The sequence below is a fragment of the Lupinus angustifolius genome, chromosome LG11 (genome assembly GCF_001865875.1).
Source record: "Lupinus angustifolius cultivar Tanjil chromosome LG11, LupAngTanjil_v1.0, whole genome shotgun sequence".
Taxonomy (NCBI): domain Eukaryota; kingdom Viridiplantae; phylum Streptophyta; class Magnoliopsida; order Fabales; family Fabaceae; genus Lupinus; species Lupinus angustifolius.
This window is the reverse complement of record NC_032019.1, coordinates 13,976,435-13,999,780: the sequence shown is the minus strand read 5'-3', so window position 1 is coordinate 13,999,780 and position 23,346 is coordinate 13,976,435. Positions and strand designations below refer to the sequence as shown.

The 23,346-nt window shown below is 34.5% G+C and overlaps 2 protein-coding genes across 3 annotated transcripts; one reads left to right on the top strand and one right to left on the bottom strand.

Annotated features, from left to right (window-relative positions):
* On the top strand, positions 2,399-7,599 carry LOC109361188 (pentatricopeptide repeat-containing protein At5g39710). Of its 2 annotated transcripts, none has more exons than XM_019606551.1 (2): positions 2,399-5,075; positions 7,191-7,599. In XM_019606551.1, the coding sequence occupies exon 1, from the start codon at positions 2,519-2,521 to the stop codon at positions 4,886-4,888; it is 2,370 nt and encodes a 789-aa protein (XP_019462096.1). In that variant the 5' UTR covers positions 2,399-2,518; the 3' UTR covers positions 4,889-5,075; positions 7,191-7,599. The 2 variants fall into 2 exon arrangements, with proteins under 2 accessions (XP_019462096.1, XP_019462095.1); XM_019606550.1 differs by lacking the exon at positions 7,191-7,599 and adding an exon at positions 5,649-5,962.
* LOC109360096 (homeobox protein 9) lies at positions 18,090-19,096 on the bottom strand. The gene has a single exon (XM_019604831.1). It carries the CDS (start codon positions 19,050-19,052, stop codon positions 18,159-18,161), a length of 894 nt encoding a protein of 297 aa, XP_019460376.1. The 5' UTR covers positions 19,053-19,096; the 3' UTR covers positions 18,090-18,158.

Below are 23,346 nucleotides of genomic sequence, written 5' to 3'. Positions count from 1 at the left end.
TTAGGATGGGAAGATCGCTAGAAAAGATGGATTAAAAGACATAATTTGCTAATTTCGGTTAGGGTGCATATCCATGGTAAAAAATGAAGTAGTGGATAGGAAATGTAGGGAGACGAATGAGCCCTGAGATGTTGAGAGGGACGGTGTTGATGGTGGTGATTCATCAGCAATGTCTTGAGGGAGAGTCTAGGTGAGACGAGTCCCATGTATTCCTGGATGAGGTATTCAGTTGGATCTAATAGTCCTCACAGCGCAAACTAGACGATCTCTAACAATCCCTCTTTACAATCAGGATCGATGAGAGGGATGCCCAAAAAGTATTTGATACGGCACCGTCCTGAAATGGACAGTTTCGTTGGAACAGATCGATTATATATCCTTGCGAGGAATAATTTTGGTGCGATTAAATTGGATTGTTAAGGAAACGAACTGTACTCTCGGTTATTTCCAAATAGTTATTGGGAGGATAAAGGAGTAAGGATGGTGGACTCATGCATCACATTGCATACATGATATTCTTCAATATTAATTCTAAATTCTCAAGTTTTATACTTCATTCATCGTTATTATATGATTGTATGATCACATGATATATATGTACTCGTGTGTTGTCTTGGTGTATTATTCCGTGTAATTCCACGACGTCGATGACAAGTTTTTCATAGATGTTTTACTCCATCTCTTTTCTTCTGGTGTATTTGTACGCATGTTCAGATGGACTCATCAACATTGATCCGAGGTTATTGATTCACTATCCCAAGAGGGGACATGGAGTGTTAAGGATAATCGACACACTTACACAGGTCCTTGCGACCTAGAGCTGGATTGGGTAAGCAATGGCTCAGTTCTGCATCTTCCACCTTACTACGCAGTTCGGGAGGCATCATTCACTTTGCCCGACCGAAGACTTGCAACCGCCAGACTTTCTGTACCGGCTGAGCTTGAGGCGTACTAGAAGTTGTTAGAACCTGGCCCCAAACATGATTCTCATCATCAGGAACTCATCATCAGGATCGATGCCAAGAGAGACAGACGAAGCCATGCCAAGGGGGTACACCTTGGACCCCTCGATGGATTGGGGAGCAGATGAAGTGGAGGAGGAGGAAGACAACGGCAACTGTGTAGAGCTTATCTGCATAGAAGATTCAGTTGAGGTCATTGAGATCTCTTCTGACTCGGAGGTGGAGGAAGACCCTAGCGAGGCTTCCAGTGCACCTCCGGTTTAGGAGGTTTCTCTTTTGTTTTGTTGTGATAGGAACTAGTGTGAGGTACTTTTTGTAATGCCAATGCCCCGACATTATTTTCTTTGTATTTTCAGTTTTTTTATTTGTGGCGTTGATTAGATTTTGCCTTGTAAACAATTCTGTATTTATTCAAGAATTTTATGAATAAGAAGTATTCATAAAAGAATTGTGTTCATTTAATTATCTTCAATGTATTAATAATTTTATTTCCGCAAGGTTTAAAATGTGAGGTCTTGAAAATGGAACAAAGTAAAAGTGAAAATCATTTATAAGTTATAAGTTACATAAAAGAAAAAAAAGGGAAATAAAAATTTACCCATTTTTCTAAGAGATTAAATATATTAAATATGAAATGATTTTCGGGGCGTTTTCCTTTTGATTTCGGTATGACTTGGATGAAGGGTTGAGTGTGTATATATGGAGTTGGGATCACGCAGGTGTCATACATCACTACAGATCTCGTGTTGTGCATGCACGAGTTTTCCATGACTTCAGTGATGGAGTGTTAGGACATATAGAACTCGTGCATGGTAGGCACGAGTTTCCCAGAAAATCACATTCCTGGTCCATGATTTTACCAAAATCATGGATGACATTCACTACTCCTCAAAAGGTTACATTACTTCCATAAATATTTCAAAACATACACCAAACATGTGATAGTTTAGTCAAACTACACTATTTTTTTCCTTCTTTGTTGTTTAATTATAAAATAATTTGATTTTTTTCAATTTAATAAAAAAGTGCACCAAATATAAAATACGATCTATTTCAAATTTTAAATAAAATTTGTACATAAAATTCATCAACTTTTACGTATTCAAATGATATAATCATTATCTATCATTGCTAACTCGTATGATCGACTGGTAACTATTTTCCCCTTTTCAATTATGAGGGGGAAAATAAAAAACTAACACTATTGACTTACATATAACTTTTCTTTTAAGATAAACCATAAAATCTATCGTGTGTCATCTTGGGTAGAATGACTAAAATCAAAGACATTGTCCAATGGACTTGATGAGAATCTCATCTGAAGTCTTTTAACTTTATGTTTTTAAACAATAAAATTACCCTAGTATGCTTATTCTGAATTTTCAACTTCATTTAAGATGCTATAATAATTGAGATTCTACTAAAAACTGCCTTTCCGATGGGTTTAACAGGTGAGGAATTATTTCGAAAACTGCCTCAATTCCCATTTTCCTTTGGTGTAGTACTCTTTATTTCATTCAAGAATGTTTAAAAAGATATACTCAAAATTATGATTGATGCTAAAATTCAACCATCATCTCTATTACTTCAAACTTCAACCGGATTCATATTCAACTCCCATAAACCCCATTCCAATGTTGAAAACCACAATGCTTTTTCTGAAACCCAACAACAACCAGCGTTGGATTTCATCCCTCTCTTCTTCTTCTTCTCCAAACGACGTCGTACTTGGCGACAAAGCAATCTTATACCTCAAACGACATCCTCAAAACCTTTCATCCCTCTCTCCCCATTTTACCCCTGAAGCTGCCTCCTACGTTCTCCTCAAATCCCAATTCGACCAAACCCTAACCCTCAAATTCCTCTCCTGGGCCCACACGCGCCCTTTCCTCACGCTCCATTGCAAGTGCGTCGCTCTCCACATCCTCACGCGCTTCAAGTACTACAACTCCGCCCAAACCCTCGCTCAGGATGTTGCTCGCACTGCTCGAAATGACACGGATGGTGCCGTCGTATTCAAACACCTCAGAGATTCCTACCATGCCTGCAATTCGAGTTCCGCTGTATTTGATTTGGTGGTTAAGTCTTATTCAAAGATTAATTTAATAGATAAGGCTTTTAACATTGTTAATTTAGCTAAAGAGCACGGGTTTATGCCGAGTGTGTTGTCGTATAATGTTATTCTCGACGCGATTTTGAGGTTTAGAGGGTCTCTTAAGGATGCTGAGTGTGTTTTTAGGGATATGGTGAGGAACGGTGTTTCGCCGAATGTGTATACTTATAATGTTATGATTCGTGGGTTTGTTGTTGGAGGGGAGCTGGAGAGGGGTTTTTCTGTTATGCGCGAGATGGAGGGGAACGGGTGTTTGCCGAACGTGGTTACATATAATACTTTGATTGATGCGTGTTGCAAGGCGAAGAGGGTGGGGGATGCGTTTGAGTTGTTGAGAGCGATGGCGAGGAAAGGTGTGCGAGCGAATTTGATTTCATATAATGCGGTTTTGAATGGATTGTGTCGTGAAGGGAGGATGAGTGAGACGTTGGAGGTGTTAGAGGAGATGAATGATAGAGGTTTGGCTCCTGATGAGGTGACTTATAATACGCTTGTTAACGGGTATTGTAAAGCGGGAAATTTCCATCAAGCGCTTGTTCTTCATGCAGAGATGGCGAGGAAGGGGTTATCTCCGGATGTTGTTACTTATACCACACTAATCAATAGTATGTGTAAGGCTAAGAATCTAAGTCGTGCGATGGAGTTTTTGGATCAGATGTGTGCTAGAGGGCTGCGCCCTAATGAGAGAACTTTTACAACTATAATTGATGGATTCTGTCAGCAAGGGTTGCTTAATGAAGCTTATAAGGTTTTGAGTGAAATGATTGTTAGTGGATTCTCACCATCAATTATAACTTATAATGCACTTATCCATGGATATTGCTTTTTGGGGAGGATGGAAGAAGCCATGAGAATCTTAAGGGATATGGTTGAGAGAGGGTTGTCCCCCGATGTTATCAGTTATAGCACTATTATATCTGGATTTTGCCGAAATCTTGCATTAGAAAAAGCATTCCAAATGAAGATGGAGATGGTTGAAAAGGGTATCTTGCCTGATGTTATTACATATTCATCACTTATACAAGGTCTCTGTCAGCAGCGAAAACTGGTGGAAGCGTTCGATCTCTTCCAAGAGATGCTGAACAGGGATATCCGACCTGATGAATTTACATATACTAGTTTGATAAATGCTTATTGTGGAGAAGGTGAATTAAGCAAGGCTCTTCATTTGCATGATGAAATGATACGTAAGGGGTTTTGGCCTGATGATGTCACCTATAGTGTACTTATAAATGGACTTAATAAAAAAGCTAGGACGAGAGAAGCAAAAAAGCTTCTTCTGAAGTTGTTTTATGAAGAGTCTATACCAAATGATGTGACATACAATACTCTGATAGAAAACTGCAGTGATAATGAATTTAAGAGTGTGGTAGGTCTTGTCAAAGGATTCTGCACAAAGGGTTTAATGAATGAAGCTGGTCAAGTTTTTGAAACAATGCTGCAGAGGAATTATAAGCCTAATGGAGCAGTTTATAATTTAATAATACATGGACATTGTAGGTCTGGAAATGTTCACAAGGCATATAATCTATACAAGGAGATGATGCACTGTGGTTTTGTTTCTCATCCTGTGACTATAATTGCTCTCATTAAAGAGCTCTCTAGAGAAGGGATGGATGATGAGTTAAATCAGGTAGTGCAAAATATATTGACGAATTGTAGGCTCCATGATGCCGAGCTAGCAAAAGCACTTGTTGAAAATAACTTTAGAGAAGGTAACATGGATACTGTTTTAAACATACTAACTGAAATGGCCAAGGATGGCCTGCTACCTGATGGTGTAAAGTATTCATATGCGCCAACAAGTGCCTAGTATCTTTTGTTTTATGCCTTTAACCATGTTCCTTTGAAACTTGAATTGTCCCTTGCTAAATCTAGAATGACTGGGTTGGAGCTTACAATGTTGAATATTGAAATAAGATTCTCCCTTGTTTGGAAAGTTGCTTATTATTTCTTTTTTGCGGAGCTCATCAATTCTGAAAGACCTTCTTCTTGACCAGGTAAATCATTTTGCTCACCTATCTCATTTATGAATTCCTAACGCCTGATTTACTAGTGACTTTATTTCCATTCAATTTTTATTTTGGCCTTGTATAGTTTACTTTCTGTTATTGCCTTATTTTTGTTACCCTATCCATAAGGATGTAATGTAATGGTCATTCTCTTCTAATCAGACCAAATATCTCAAAAGAAATGATGATTTTGTTTAGTACTTATTCCCAAGGTTTTGAATACTGGTCTAGTCATTGAATTGATAAAGGAACTGATTTGTTGAAATTACACTTGCTAACGGCTAACCTTCTAGTTAAAAAAATTACACTAACCTGCCTTGAGGTTTATGAGTAGGTTACATTGACCTCCCCTGTTGTTACTTATTAGTAAAGCATTGTAAAAATTAAGTAATAGACAGATTGTATTTCACGTGCAAAGCATGTGACTTTTGATGGCAACACTAAATTTTTAGACTCCAAATGACAAATATTCCTGCTACTTTTTTTTTTGAAAGAGCTGGAGTTGCCTTGTTCTTCATCTATCGTTCTATAATTGAACCTCCTTCCCTTCTCCTTGTGTAGTCAAATAACTCCCAGCCCAGAACGTGAAAAACTCTGAATGCGGAGAACTCCCAGCACTCGAAGAGTTCTGTCCGTGCAAAGACTGTGCAAGCAAAGAGGAGTATGTTGGCAAAGAATTTTGCATGGAAGAACTCCCTTCTGGTTTGCTCCTGCTTTCACTATTCGGCCCTTTTTGTTCTAAATTCCCACCCAATTTTTTACTTTCTTTTACTGGATATCAAATTGCCATTTCTAAAGAATGTGGTTCTGAACTTGCCATGCTTTCTCTTTTTCTGAAAGCATTGTTTCGAAGGATTTTGGGTTGCCAATGCATTGTTCTGAGAACTTAATTTTCTTTGTTTATAAAAATCAATAGAAGGTCTGGCCATTATGTTTTAAATTTTGAAGCCTGTCTATGGGATGCTTAAAATGCTGATTTTTTATATAAGTTCGTGTTATTGAGAGTATAATTGTCAAGTTGAGGGAACATTGCACCCGAGTTCTGGGAATTCAACATATCCAAATCCTTACAGGATTGATCGAAAAGTTGGGTGGGAAAATGCACACTGCCTTGTTGTTCGTTAAGGCTGAGAGACAATCGCAAAAATCGGCTGAGCATACTGCAGGGTGGTGGTGATTATATTCTTTAGATTAGATGATTATATACTTTGGTATAGGATTGAACACCATTTCTGGTAGCAACCATCATACAGATGTTGGTCGTGCTCTCACATGGCAGCAACACTCACATGTGGCCTCACATTAGCAGTAGTACTCGCATGTGGCCTCACATATGGCCTCAGTTCATTAGGTCTCACATTAGCAGTAGTACCCAAACACTCATTCCCATTTTTAACTCACTCTTTTACACTTTTACTCACACAGTGGACCAAATTTACTGCCCAAACACTTCTTTCACCAGCAAAATAAAATTTCACCCACACTTGGCCCAAAACACACGTACAACCTAAGACAACTTTCAAATTTCATTCTTCTTAACACTTTCTACTTCATCTTACTTGTTTTATCTATATATATATGATATATTATACATAAATATAATTGTATAAATATTTATATATGCATAATAATGTATATAATTATATAAGTATTATAGATAAACTTGTGTAGTTGTGCAATTCTGCTATTATGACTTATGGATTATGATATATGACCTTTATATTATGACTTGATCTTGTGTTATTTGATATAGTATTTTTATTTTTATGAGTGTTATGGCTTATGTTATGAATTATTTTAAGAGAATTAAGTATCTCCTCATATAAGGAGATAATTTATCTCCTATAGCCAGTAAAAGTAGGACACGTGTACTATTTTGTTTAGTTTTAGAAATATTGTATAGAAAATGATTAAATATGATACATATCATGATTTTAGTGGCTAGAGGAAATAACTTTCCTCCTTATACCAGGAGATACTTTATTCTCTTATTTTAATATGTTTGTTATTAATCATGAATCTTACTATTCACCATAAGATTCATAATTGAAAAATAGGTCTAACGATTCACAATACTAACTACACTGTTTGGAACTGCTACAGTTTGTGGTTGCTGCCTCGGTGGTGGTGCCTTAAAAGTAGGACTATGCAATCTGTGTTTGAGGTGGTGGTTGTCTCTGAGATGGGTTTGGTGGTGTTGGTGCCCTAAAACTTGGACCCACTGCAGTGGATGGTGGATGTTCAGATCCCTTAGAGTTGAGAAGTGTGTAAATATGTATTTATCCATAGCATGTATAGAAGAATGAAATAGCCATAGCATATATAAAAGAATGAAATAGCCATAAATGAATATCTCATTGGCTGTGGTTTAGGAAGTAGGTGTAGATTCAATTGTTTTCTGCTTTTTCATCCACTTTGGCATTTTTTCTACACCCTGATACTTACACCCATTTTTGTTGTGCCCTGAAAACCACACCTTGAACAATGTATCTTAGCAACCTGCCTTATTAGTTTGTTTTTAGGTTAAGAGGTTTCTCCTTCTTTTCTCCAACATTTCTTTGGTCTAACAAGGGCTTAATCAGAGGTGGCACAAGTGCAGGGTATGGCCTCTCTCCCAATACTATAGGCTAACTCAAGGCTAAACAAACCACCAACGTGTATCATTATAAGACCCCATTGTAGGCCAACCAGCACAATTATCCTCTGACCTTGTATTCCTGAAAGCAATGGCTGCAATGGCATGATATCCCTGACAATTGCTAGAACCGGCTAGTGCAAGCTTGCTTGAGATATCGACATTCACATTGCCTTCGGGTCCATATACACCATACCTAATTCCAGAACTATCACCTACCCATGCTTGTTTCTGGAGGCTGCAGGCTGCTTTCCATTTTTTCCTTATCCAACCTGCTTTATTGTATTGTTGCTGAATTCGATGGTAATCTTCCCGCTCATGTTAACAATCTTTGAATTTAACACCTACATCATAACCAAAAATAAACTATATCAGTACTAATAGTACCAAAACTATTAATACCAATACTTCAAAGGTCAATTGCATTGGATACATAATTTAAGTTGTTTGTGATATTGTCTGCCTTGGTCCTTGACTCTACAGGGCACTTGTTCAGGTATCTTCTAATTCTCCATGATAGTATCATATTGGGAGACATTGGTTCCTCTTGCACACTCCCAAGCAACACCCCTCAATTCCTTGTCCTTGAATGTGCTAGTAAAAGAATTCCACATATGCATAGCACATTTCAGTCTCTTACTTTACATTACTTAATTCAATTTAGTGGGTAACAAAAAATATTATATTATTCATATAAGTCCACTACCTTCTTGCATATCAGACATGAAGGTCCATTTTTCCCCTATGCAATTCCCAAGGTCCTCATGAAGCAATGTGAGGAACCATTTCCAGTTTTCTGTGTTCTCCACATGTACAATATCAGAAACAGTCACAAATATTTGAAATCTTTACCCACTGTTCAGAGGATTTGGCCTCCAAAATAGCCCTCCAAAAAGCAACCATCTAGGCCTGTAAATGGTGTGCACCCTGGCAGGAAACAATTCTTGCATGCATCAAGGCAGACATAAAACCTCTCAAATTATGGTGAGGCATCAGGAGTAGGAATGACACTCTATTTAATTATTGAACTGGGGTTGCTTGTGAGTAGCTAATAAGCATAATCCCAAAGCCTTGCATATTGTTCCCTTTCATCACCTTCAACCATTTGCCTTATGAAGAACTGATTTTTCCCACCAGGGAAATGTTCATCACCAAATTGACAATCTGCTATGAAACTGTCATCTTTGTTGGTTACGTCCAATTACCAACAATAACAATCGAGCCTTAGTCCCACTAGATGAGGTCTGCTATATGGATCGAACACATAATCTTCTATCATAAATCATGTCCATTGACAAGGTATTGATCTTTGAACTTTTCCTGATTGGTTTGCTATCGGAGGGCACAAATTGCATGAGTTTATAGCTGGTGTTGAAGAAGTTCAATTAAAATTTTCTACACCAGAAGATGATATTGCTGAGAATAACAACATAACTATTGTTGCTTACAATCTTTTGGAGCAGCAAGATCAACTTCTAGTCTCATGGATCATGGTTACTCTCCTCCATGTCTTTGGAGTAGCTTGTGGCAAATATTCATGGCAAGTCTGGTCTCAACTACTGTTCTGTTTGGCCTCTCAAACAAGAGAGACAATCAGCCAGAGCACAAATCAGAACAGAGGAACACCACTAAAGGGAATCGTGCAATCAGTAAGCACATCCTTTGAATCATGGCTCTTGTTGATGCACTAACATTTTTTGGTCATTTTGTTTCAACTAAAGAACCTGTTGAGATCATTCTTAAATAATTGATGCATTTGTAGTAGCTACAAGCATAGTTGACAAGATCGAGATCTTACGTAAGATAGAAAGGGATAGAAGAAAACGTAAAACGTGTGATCGTAACACATATCGTAAGATCTTACCAAATATTGAATTTTTTTTATATATACATATACACAAAATAGTAAAAACTTTAACTTTCTCCATTGCTATAAATAAAAAAATTAACAAATATCATTAGATAAAACTTAAACTTCAACATCAAATTATATACATATTAAAGTATTAGTCTTATATAATTGCAAAACTAACATGTCAACACAATCAAGTAAAGTGTTTGACAACAAAAAACACAAGCAAGTATAAGAACCTAACATCTAAATCAATAAATCAAATCACGCAAGGGAATATCAAGATAGTCATCTTCGATGAGCCTTCATTAATCTCATCAATGATGTGGGTGAATCTGTGATGAGAAGTGCCAAGTGAAGTGTCAAGCTGTCAAAGCAGTTAATGTAGTTAGAAATCGTTAGGCTATAAATAGCATGTTGTAATAGTTAGTTAGTTTGAGTTTTCCATTTTTAGAAAGTTTTGAATTCTCTCTTCTAAACACATTCTCTTGCATTCTTGATCTCGGAGGAATAAGATTGTTCGAATTCTTCTCATTTTTTCATAAGAATTCCTACCCATATTCAGTGAATTCGTCGTTTTCTTCTTGAATTCCACAACACCCATAACAATTGGTATCTAGAGCTTTTTTTTCTAGGGAAGGATGGCGGAATCCACACATATGCAAGTTGCAGCAAGAGAAATTGAAGAATGGTTGGAGAAACGAATCTCAAAAAAATTGGAGCTAGGCATAGAGGAATTGATGTACTCCTTGCAAAAGTCTATGAATGAATCTGTTAAGCAATCAATCGAGGAAGGGCTAAGGCAGAATACAGCAGCACCAGAAGGCTCGTCCTTAACAAATAAATCTAGCCTTGGGGATCGTGATCACAACCATACAACAAGTGAACGTACTAATCCATACCAATATGCATATCATACACGATTGTCTAGGATTGAATTCCCTAGATTTGATGGAGCTAATATGAAGGAGTGATTATATCAATGTGAAACGTATTTCATGGTGGATAATACACCAGAGGATTTTAAGGTGAAATTGTTTGAGGGGAAGGCACTTAAGTGTCATCATGCGTATGTGAGGTCTATGTGGGTAAATTTGCTGCCCACATGGAGGGAATATGTGAAGACCATGATTGAAAGATTCGGGGAGGTTTATGATGACCCTATGGCAGAGTTGATGAGGTTGAGACAAAAGGGTACATTTGCTAACTACCATGAAGAGTTTGATGCTATAATCACAAGGATGGATTTGTCAGAAGATTACATCTTGAGTTCCTTCTTAGGAGGGTTGAAGACTAAAGTGCAAATGATAATGAGAATGTTCCAGCCCCAAACAGTACGAAAAGCATTCACCTTGGCCAAGTTATATGAGGTTGTTAGTCCTAATATCCATCCTACTATGAAACCCAAAATTTATGTTAATACAAATATGGGAGGAAGACCTTTGCTCAATCTTAAGTCTTCAATGGCTAATGGTTCAAAATTGTTGAAAGAAAAGCCAAGATTTAGCAAGACTTTGACCCCAACTTACATGAATAATAGAAGAGCTAAAGGATTCTGTTACTTTTGTGATGAACCTTACACATCAGAACATAGCTTGTCCCATAAGAAGCTACAAATTCATTTGTTGGAAGTAGATGAAGTGGAAGGAGATAATATTGAGCCTATTAAGGCCCAAGATTTGGTTGTCAACCCAGGTGATGAGCCTCACATATCTGTTAATGCTCTAACGAGTGTGGCTAACTTCAGAACCATGAGGGTCACAGGGAGATACCAGCAAAAACCTATGCATATTTTGATTGATAGTGGTAGCACCCAAACTTTCTAAATAGACAAGTAGCTGAAAAAATTGGATGCATGATTGAAAAACTTAAACCTGTCCTAGTCACAGTAGTAGATGGCACAAAGGTACCTATATCTTCAATGGTGAGGAACTTTAGTTGGACACTTCAACAGAGTACCTTCACCTTAGATGTAATGCTACTTCCACTAGGGTGTTGCAATGTTGTGTTAGGCATTGAGTGACTCATCACTCTAAGAGACATCACATGGAATTTTGATAAACTGACTATGAAGTTTTATTTGCAAGGGAAGATGCATGTGTTGAGAGAGGCAACACAAGTGGAATGCAAAACTGTGAGGGCACAACAGTTTGAAAAGACCATGGAGAAAGGGGTGCATTTGTCAATGATTCAGGTGGGGAATCAAGAAGGATTCATTCTGCATTCACTTACTACTCATGCAAACATAGCGGAATTGGATCCTTATATTGAATGCAGTCTACAAAAGTATGTTGATGTCTTTGTTTCTCCTAATCAATGGCCTCCTAGGAGGGTAGAGCATGATCACAAAATTCCCTTGATGCATCACATGGATTCTGTGAATAAAAGGCCATATAGGTATGCTAAGGAACAAAAGGATGTTATTGATAAATTGATTTAGGAGATTAAGAATTCTGGTGTAATCAAAAATAGCATTAGTCCTTATGCAAGTCTAGTGGTTCTAGTTGGGAAAAAGGATGGTACTTGGAGGCTATGTGTGGATTATAGAGATTTAAACAAGGGCATAATTAAGGATGGATTTCCCATTCCTCTAGTTGAAGACCTTATGGATGAATTACATGGCTCTAGTATCTTCTCTAAAATTGACATGAGGGCAAGGTACCATTAAGTAAGAATGAGTCCAAATGATATTCATAAGACTGTATTCAGAACACATAGTGGTCATTTTGAATATTTGGTAATGCATTTTGGGCTTACAAATGCACCAGCTACATTTCAAAGTTTGGTGAACTCAGTTTTCAAGGACTTCCTTAGAAAATTCCTATCTGCTTTCTTTGATGACATATTTATCTACAACAGCACACTAAGAGAACATTTGAACCACTTAGAGTTAGTTCTTGCAATGATGAGAAAGCATCATTTATTTGCCAAGTAATCTAAGTGCTATTTTTGGGTCAAAAAAGTTGAATATTTGGGTTATTTCATATTAGGTCAAGGTGTGGCTACTGATCCTGCAAAAATTAGTGCAGTGCCGAATAGGCCTCTTCCTCAAACAATCAAACAATTGAGAGGATTCAAGGGCCTAGCTGGTTACTATAGAAGGTTTGTCAAATGATATGGTACTGTAGCCAAGCCATTCACTAAAATGTTGAAAAATACAAATTCGTATGGTCTATTGAAGCCAAAAATGCATTTGAGCAATTGAAGGAATTGTTGACAACTGCTCTTGTTTTGGCTCTACCAGATTTTTCACAACAATTCACATTAGAGGTAGATGCATCAAGGCAAGGGGTAGGTGCTGTGTTGATGCAGAACAATCATCATATTGCTTTTATTAGTAGAATGTTGAATCAACAACAACAATCACCGTCAACCTATGAGAAGGAACTGATAGCTGTGTATTTGCAGTTCAGAAATGGAGGCACTATTTGTTGAACAAACACTTCATCATCAAGATTGATCATAGGAGTTTGAAGTATATGCTGGATCAAAGACTAACAACTGAATTTCAACAAAAATGGTTGGTGAAACTCATGGAATTTGATTTCTCCATTGAGTATAAGCTTGGAAAGGAGAATGTAGTTGTTGATGCCTTATCACGATTGGAAGGCAGTGAATGTCAAACATTATTAGTACATGCCATGGATTCAGAGTTGTTAGATAGAATTAAGAAGACTTGGGATAGTGAGGATAGCCTTTAGAGGCTAATTAGTGCAATTACAAACAGGATCTGCTAAGCATAAACATTATACTTGGGATGACTTGGAGTTGAGAAGAAAGAGTAAATTGGTGGTGGGTAAGGATGCTTCATTGAGGCAAGAATTGTTGTAGTGGTTTCATAAGGCAGCACCAGAGGGACACTTAGGTAGAAATGCCACTGCCTAGAGGATCAAGGTTGTGCTATATTGGAGGGGTTTGAACAAGGATGTTAAAACCTTCATTCATCAATGTTCCATTTGACAGAGATTCAAGTATGATACAGCTGCTTATCCTGGTTTTTTACAACCCTTGTCTATCCCTGATCATGTCTGACAACACATTACCATGGACTTTATTGAAGGATTACCAAATTCTCATGGGAAATAAGTCATCTATGTGGTAGTAGATAGGCTAAGCAAGGTTGCTCACTTCATATAGCTTTCTCACCCTTATACTGATAGCATTGTAGCTCAAGCTTTCATGGATCATGTCTTCAACTACATGGGTTTCCAAGTTCTATCACAAGTGACAAGGATCCAGTGTTCATTAGCAGATTTTGGCAAGAGCTCATGGCTTTTCAGGGTGCTCAATTACAGTTATCTACTTCTTATCATCCTCAAACAAGGCCAATCTGATGTAGTAAATAAGTGCTTGGAGACATACTTAAGGTGCATGTGTGATGATACTCCACAACAGTGGTCAAAGTGGCTGACTTGGCTGAATGGTGGTACAATACTACTTTCCACACTTCTATACAAGCTATTCCATATGAAGTGGTTTATGGACAACCTCCTCCTACCTACTTGCCTTACTTACCTAGGGAGTCAAAGGTTCAGTTAGTAGACAGGAGTTTGGCTAAAAGAGAAGAAATGTTGAAGGTGCTTAAATTTCATCTTAAGAGAGCCCAAGATCGAATGAAACAGTTAGTTGATAGAAGTAGGAGTGATAGGAAATTTAATGAAGAGGACTTGGTTTATGTTAAGTTACATTCTTACAAGCATGTCTCAATGGCAGCTAGGGTGAATGAGAATCTTGTACTAAAATATTTTGGACCTTTTTCAATTCTCAACAAGGTTGGGGCAGTGGCTTATAAGGTGCAGCTTCCAGAACATGCTAAGATTCACAATATCTTTCATGTATCTCAACTCAAAAAGCATGTAGGGCAGACTGTTATTTCTAGAGATATGCCTTTGTATTTTTCAGAAGTTTTTGTTGACAAAGAGCCTGAGCTTATTCTTGATAGAATCATAGTTAAAATAAAAGGGCAAGCAATGACTGAGGTCTTGGTAAAGTGGAAACATCAACTAATTGAAGATGCTTCATGGGAATTCTACTATGATTTTTGCAAGAGGTTTCCAAATTTTTGTCCTTGAGGGCAAATATGCTTTCAAGGGGAGGGTAATGATGTGAGTGAATCTGTGATAAGAAGTGTCAAATGAAGTGTCAAGCTGTCAAACCAGTTAATGTAGTTAGAAATCGTTAGACTATAAATAGCATGTTGTAATAGTTAGTTAGTTTCAGTTTTCCATTTTTAGAAAGTTCAATTCTCTCTTCTAAACACATTCTCTTGTATTATTGATCTTGAAGAAATAAGATTGTTTGAATTCTTTTCATTTGTTCATAAGAATTCCTACCCTTATTTATCGAATTCATCGTTTTCTTCTTGAATCCCTTGAAATCCACAACACCCATGACGATCAAGGGGCTCCTCGGCATGTACTTCAAATCTGTGTTGTCACGTATAGGGATGGCAACGGGCGCAAGTAGTGCTTTCCCGTGCCCAAACCCGCAATATTTACCGGTACTCGTGCGGGTAGCGGATATTTGTGGGTACCCAACGAGTTTTTAATTTTAATTATATATTTATATAATTTGTAATAATCAATATGTAAAAATAATTGTTACATGAATAATATGATATATTATAAATTTATTTTCATAGTCAAATATGTGTAATTTATTGTGAAATAATAATAAAGAATATTATATATAATATTAAAATAATAATAAATATATATAAAAGTTTAACTAAAAACTAAATATATAAGTTTGCGGGTACCCACGAGACGGGTATCACAAAACCCGCTCCCGCTCATAAGCTATTATTGTGGGTACCCGTTGCAGGTATTTCCATGGGAACTCACAGGTCGAGTTTTTTTGTCATCCCTAGTCACGTACACCAAGCATAATTTATTCTAAGAAGAGAGAGCAAGGGTAGTGATATTTGTTCAAAGAGAGAGAAAGTGAGCATAATTTTTTCAAAGAGAACACAATGAGCATGTTGAAGATGAAGAAGGAAAACTTACTTTATGAAAGTGAAGATGGGAGGAACTTCTATGAGAATCAATTTCTGGTATGGTACGTTTGTTATCTAGCAATTTAGGGTATAGAAAATTTTGGGCGAGTCAAATGATTTTGGGTCATGGTTTCCCTTCTATACAGTTCTAGAAGATTGAAATTTTACAATTTGGGGCTTTTGCCATAAAAACAAAAAGTTGTAAGATCTTGGGCGATTTTACGATCTTACACTCTTCCCCGACGATCTCACCAGCAGTGGTCATATCGCATTCAAAGTGGGCACGCGACTCGTTAGTTCTTAAAAACTCGTAAGATCTATCGATCCTACGAGTTAAATCGCAAGTTTAACTACTATGGCTACAAGTTCAAGGTTGGATTCATACACTATATTAGCTCAAGAATCAATAATTGAAAAACGCTCTAAAGGTGCTACTTCAAACTGTTACTAATATTGGTTCCTTGAACAACATTTGCATCAAAATGTCGCCACTTCAATTACAGAGGTGGAAGGTTCTGTATGGGATGATCTAGAGAGGAAAATCGCCATCAAGATTTTAAATCTTAATCTGCAACTGTTACAAGATATTAATATATTAAGGTTTAGGGAGTCGCTGAAACTGTATCATGACCACATTTGTTTATAATTGTCTGAAATGTCAAGGTTTTAGGAGTTTCCGATATTGTGATTGCAACCGCTATTTTGATCATATATTTCTCCAAGTGGTCAAAGATCAAATGTGTTCTGTCAAACCTTCTACAAGCCTGGACATTTTGCTTCTGTTTGTTATTGCAGATTTACCATCACTCTTCTTTTTTATGGTGTGCTTATCAACCTCCACATGCTTAGTGTGGTCATGTTGTATAGGATTTTGGGCAATACTTATTACAACCTTGTCACAATAAAATTTCATTAGTAAGTTGGTAGGTATTCCGTACTCCCACCCCTTCAAGTATCAGCCACAACATTTCATGGATCCTGTGTCATAGCACTATACCCAGCTTTAGCACTACTACTTACAACAATGATTTTTTTTTACTCTTTGCAACAACGTTATGTTTAAGGTTAAAAAACTTAAAGAAACCAGTCAAAGATATTGATAAGGGAAAAAAAACCAGTCAAAGAAGTGTAATTCAAGTTAATAAAGTAAATAACTATCTTTGTGAAAAGACTGACTTTTTGTCTCTACCACTTAATGCCCATTAAGGAGAAGTTATCTTGAAGTTTCATGATGGAGTCAAATGAATTGTGATCATGGAATAGGTTATAGTTTCTTTCTCCCAGTTCCCATAATCATTTTTCAACACTAATTTATTAAAGCTAGTTATATAAATCTATCCAAGTAAGAATATTTTATTATAAATTTATTGGAAATTATAGTAACATCTTGTGGGTTTTACCTTAATTAATTGCATTTTTTTCAACATCTAATTTCTCTTCATTTTCATCCCACCTGAATCTTCTTCACCTTTTGTTATCGTACAAACAGCAAATATATAGTTAGGCCTTATAAATATGTTTTCTGTAGAATAGAGATTTTTAATTAAGATAAAGTATCTTAATTTTAGTGACTAAAAATGAGATCTTTCTCATATGAGAAGAGATATTTAGTGACGTAGAATTAACTTTCTTTTCTTATCTCATGCTTATATTTATCCACATTATTAAAGTTCTTATTTACTCTTTTAAGCTTTTAGCTAAGCATGCATGCCCTGTGATCATTGTCCAGATATACTTTTTCACTTGGACAAACGAGTACCATTCGCCAAAGCTAAAGTATCTAACATTGAACTTCCGATTTGAATACTCTTTATCAAGCATAGTAACAGGTGTTTGGTAGTAGAAAATAAAGCCTAGTTATAAAACAGAGCATAATATATAGTTTCACAAGTGCCCTTATTTTCCACCAAAGCAAAAAGGTTCTGAATTCATGCAAAGAAAGAGAGTTGTAGCCTGTAGGCAAGTTATAACTTGTTGATGTATTTCGGACTCAAAATTAGTAATCTCAAACCTATCCTCTTGACAAGAACAGCAAACTATCAAATACAATGTATCCGTATATTATTCATCCATTTTATAAAAATTTAATAATTATAAATGACATGAACCATTAGATTTTCATAAAATTGATGACTAATATATATATATATTTTATAAGTAGATCCCCTCCTTATATATATCATAATTGTGTGATTTAGTTAGATACCGTAGTTCACACTTTTTACATTAATTTTATAAGACTCTCTTTTAATACTTGTGATACAGTATGATAAATTTTGTATACAACAAATAAAGTAAATGAGAACATTATATAACTATGGTCTAAATTACCAAAATTTGTACATTGAGATTTAACACTTGACATCTCTCTCAACCCAATATAAATTAATACTCACTCTAACTTAGTAGTACAAATAAACATTTCACTTTAAAAAATATACACAACCATGTGTACAGAATCTATAGTTTGTAAGTATCATCCAATTTTAATTTCTCTGGATCTTTAGCAGCAGGAAGCTAATTAACCAAACCAGAACTAATAACATAAAAACTGAAAAATAAAAAATAGATCCAAACAAAGAATATGAATTATAAACGTTCCACAGACCCAATTCTTCTACTCATGTGATTAACATCATCATTCAACCCCAAGCACCCTAACAACCCTTGCTTATAAGGCAACAATGTCTTTTTCCTCAATTCTTCAGAAGCAGCCCGGTTCACAGTATAATGCAACTCATGAGCCGAAACCGGTCCTCTCCGCCGCGAAACCGAACCGGAGCTTTCTGTGGACCGGAAACTAGAGTTCCTGACATCCTCATACGTTGTCGTTTTGGACAGAACCGTGTATTTCCTTAAAGGATCCTTGTTTGTACCTCTTCCCTCAGAGGCGCTTCGGAAGAGTAGAAAATCCTTCAGCCTCCATTTTCTATAGCCTTTTGTGAATGAAATTGATGACAACAATGAAGCATAGGTAGAGGTAATGGTTTTTCTGTTGTTGCTTGATATGGAAGAAACAGTAACTGTAATTTCTGAAACATCCTCTGAATTAGGATTTTGTTTCTGTTGTTGTGTTTTTTCTTCACTTTTTATTGCTTGAACATCTTTCTGAAAAGATGATTCATTGTTTGCCACCTTGACAGGCCTAATCTTTCCGCCGTGGAAGAGTTCTGCGGCTGAAAGAGAATGTCTGTCAAGGCGGCAACTGGAATTGAAGTCGAAGTCTATGTTGTTGTCATAATTGTTTTTGGAAGGTTCTAAAGAAGAGGAGGAGTGCCTTGCATGAAAGTCATTATTGTTGTTGTTGTTAAGTTGTTGGTGATGGAAAGAAGAGGGGATGGAGTGGGTAGGGGTGGTGGGGGCACTAAAGAAGAAGTTGTTGTTAGGAAAGGGTTGGGGACTTGAAGGTGCTGTGATGTAAGGAGAGGAACAATTGCTGTTGAAGTTGAAATCAAATGGTGTTGGAGCCACCATTACTTCCATTTTGATGTTTTTTTATTTGTGTTTGGTAATTGTAGTTGGGGTGTTGGGGAAATGGGTGTGAGATGTATTGTGTGGTTATAATATATAGAGGAAGGAAGAAAGGGAAAGACAAAGAAGGAGAGTGGTTAATGATGTCTCTTTTCTTATCATTTGTGAATTGATATATGAATAAAAGAAATTTTTTGAAAATAAAAAGTAATATTTTAATTGATTTGTAATATAGAATAATACATTATTTGATATTTTCAACCAAAATTTTAAGGTATTAATTTCATTAGTGTTTTCTATTTATAAAGTTTCATTCCTTCCCACATATCCAATGTGAGAGACTTTACATTTGAATAAAAACTCAACAATCCGCTCCCCCTTAAGTCCATCATGTTTCAGCTGAACCACAAGTGAGATATCACGTCTTGAACCAAAAACATTAAGGCATTTGTTTTACGAGTCTTTCCTACTTATAAACTCTTTCACTTCTCTCCACATATCTAATTTTGGACTTTACACTTAAATAAAACCAACAATCTTTCTTGTTAGAGATTTATTTATGATTAGCGAAATATTAATCCTAAAATCTTGAATCTCATTATTCTCACACATATTATAAAACAAAAGATAAAAAAATAATTATATCATTTTATTTATATTATAACAACATTTTATCCTTAAAATTAAATGTATTTTTCTCTCTTCCTACAAAAAGTTAAGATGGAAAGAAGAGAGAAAGAGGAAGAACATAATTATCAAAGATATTCCTTATGATATAAAATCCAGTTTCCAAATGACAGAAAGAAATCAGAGCCAGGAGTTGGTATATTCTAATAAAAATCAAATCTTATTATAAGACAAAATGGCAAATTAAGGACAAAATTGAAGTTTTTTTTCTTCTTAATTAAAGGACCAAATTCAAACATAAAAATAAGATAAAATATTAAAACAATATTTCTAGCTTTTTTTAAATTGGAAAAAATGTTATACAAGTCTCAATATGTGATTTAGAATTAATATGCTTCCATTACTCTTTTTAAGCATTGTTTTAGTGTTTTATCTCCACCTTAAAAGATTAATTAATATTATCTATCAGGTAAGAAACACGCTATATATAAATTACAGACACATTTGTATGGCAATAAGTGTGACGTATTCTTGAAGTCTTAATTCAAAGGGTTCAAATATTTGTATTGCTACTATTTATTCTATTGCTACTATTTATTCTAAAATTGTATTATAGTATATTTTATTAGTTTTAATTTTTCATCTCCCTAATTCTATGATTTGATTATTCATATTCTTCAATTTATATAATTATATTATTATTCATGTTAACTCCACTCTAGTCCAATCCAAATACTCCGACAGTATCAAATTGAGTTCAACCTAAGCTGAACACGTCTTAGGTATACATATTATATAGGATAGGGATAACCTGCCCCTGTTCTTGTCTCATTCCACGTTTTAATTCAATTAAAAAATTTAACTTCATTAAAAAAAAATACTATAATAATATAAATTAATATTTTCATATTATTCTATATAATTTAGTTAACTAGGTATATGTGAACATAATTATCTTGGGATAGAGGACCTATTATATACTCCCTCTATTTTTAGTGACCAACTTAAGATTTGTAATAATATTAATAAACATTTGCTACCTTTTTCAACTACAATCTTAAGTTATGAAATATAACAGTTTGTAATAAGGTCAGTTTAATTAATTATATAGTTTTATTTATTGACATTCAATGTTAAATAAAACTGTAAAAGTTCGCTACTTATGAATGGATTTCCTGATATTATATTATTTAAAAAAAGTAGATATCATAAAAATTAGGAAATAATATTTACATTTATATTTGGAGTAGAGGAGAAGGCTGAATTGAATTCTCAACAATTTCCCTTCCTTAATATTTGCTGACTAAATTTAGATATGGTGTGAACATTCATGGTATTACCTCATCAATTGGCTACATAAATTGTTTTTTGTAAATAGCAATTAATATTCTAGAAGGAGCAACATTTACTACTTTATTAGATGAGAAAAAATGTATATATTAATATGTATAATGTTTATATATATAATTGCACCATTCAACATGTATATGTATTTATATTTAATGATCATTGACTCACGATAAATATATACAAATAAATAACATAGGATATACTAAGTATGCATAAATTTTACACTAACAATTCATATATATTTATATTTTATTGAAATTGATGATAATGTTAATCTCTGTATACGTTATGTGACTTTGTTTGGCTTAAATGACGAAAATGAGTGGTGTATACATGAAACTAGAAAAAAGTCAAAGATAAGTAAATTGGAAGAGATACTTTTTATAAACAAGAGTATTCTTGTAGGAATTTTAGACTTTTGTTTAGTTTGAGAATTCAGTAGAAATAAGAGGATCTTACAATAGTAGACTAATACCACATTTTGTTGCTCGATTTTGAATCAGAAAATAAATAAAAATATAATTACTCATGGATATTTCAGAATTTAATATTAAGAAATTTCAAAATAGAAATCTAAAGGAGATCATATTAGTAAACAAATTAAATATCATTCTTTCCCCCTCTGCTTATTGAAAAGCTTAATCTAAACAAATTAAGAATGTTTTGATCATTCAAATATTTAAGAAAATTACCGTTGAAATTAAAGAAAAGTATGCTGACAAAAAAGAAGAAAATAAAGATGCAAGAGAAAGACAAAGGAAATTGCTTTTGCTATATGATGACAGTAGTTAGGTTACCGTTTTGTCTATTCCAGATTCTTTCTGAAATTGTTCCTTCAATTTTAATTTAAAAAAGGTTGCTTATTCCTCATTTTTTTTTCCAAATTCTAAAGTGGTCACAAACTCACATATTTAGATTTAATCCAAAGTTTTGTATGAGGAAAATCTGTTAACCGTCCCTGTTTAAAGTTGAGATAGTGTAATTAAGTGGAGGTGGAAGGGTAAAACAATCTATCAATAATTAGTATATACTAAAGTTGTAATAAATTTTGATATTTCGGTATATCACTTAACATTTATATGTTAATTATGTTAACCACTCTTAAACAATAAAATTAGTGCACATGAATAATGAATTATTCATCATATAATAAATATTATACATATCAACTGACAATTCATAAATATTAGAATTAAATAGTATTTTCTTTATCATTCTAATGTAATACTATAAAATGTTAGCAGATAAACATCAGGAATATTTACTATAAAATGTGAGCACAAAAACATTAGGAATATTAGTGGCAGCAAAATTTTGGGTTGAGTTGAGAAATGGAAATGAACACTTTTATATTTTATTTTATACTCTTGATACACCCTTCATTTAATTTTATTTTGGGTTGAGGTAACAAATAATATGAGAAAATGGAAAATGTTAAAGTGATACTTAAAGTAGACATATGGAATAATCGTTATTTTAAATAAACAGCACTGATATACTATTCTATAAATTAATTTACAAAATTCTCTTAGCTTTAATAACTAACTAGTTTATAAATAGAATATATTTTTTATGACGTAATAAATTTTGTTGATTGATTGTGTAACAAATATATCAATTTTATAAAAATATATGTATATCAATTTCATAAAAAGTATATATATCAATTTTTTAAATTAAATGTCATTTTTTTATAAAAACTAAATAAATCATTTCTTTAATAGATTAAATAAATCATTTTCAATAACCATGCTAAGTAAAGGTAGTTGGACTTCTTAACTTCAACTTCACAAATCAGGTGTTCATGTAAGAAGAATTTACTTGACACATAAAAAATAGAATTTAGTGACTCATGTCTGTGTCATATTAATAATATATGGTTATCTGTTGAGGAACACATATATAGGAGCATATGTTCTCAAAGAATAAATAGAGGGAAAGCTAACTAGTTAGAGTGTTACACCATTATATTAGAAGTTAAAGAGGATATTTATACTCATTGTGTCCTTTATATAAAAATCATAGAATCGGATATTATTCTTTTGATTCGGATTGACGAAAATTTAACTCCACGAAAAATTGAACAACAAGATGTAGGATTAATCTATTTCTTGAGCGTTCCAGTTGAAGAATTTTGTAAAAACAAAGATTATATATAAAAGGGGCATTCTTTGGTTTAGACCAAAATAATAGAATATGTCATTTACTAAATAAATTGGCCCTACTTTAATTTCTTAATTAGTTTCCTCTGCTCAATTTTGCCTTTACTTTATACCCATTCATTATTTGTTCAAACCTCCCATTCTCCCTTTAAAACATCTCACATTTC

Coding starts and splice junctions, on each gene's coding strand:
- LOC109361188 (XM_019606551.1), top strand. CDS start 2,519: ATGCTAAAATTCAACCATCATCTCTATTACTTCAAACTTCAACCGGAT.
- LOC109360096 (XM_019604831.1), bottom strand. CDS start 19,052: ATGGAAGTAATGGTGGCTCCAACACCATTTGATTTCAACTTCAACAGC.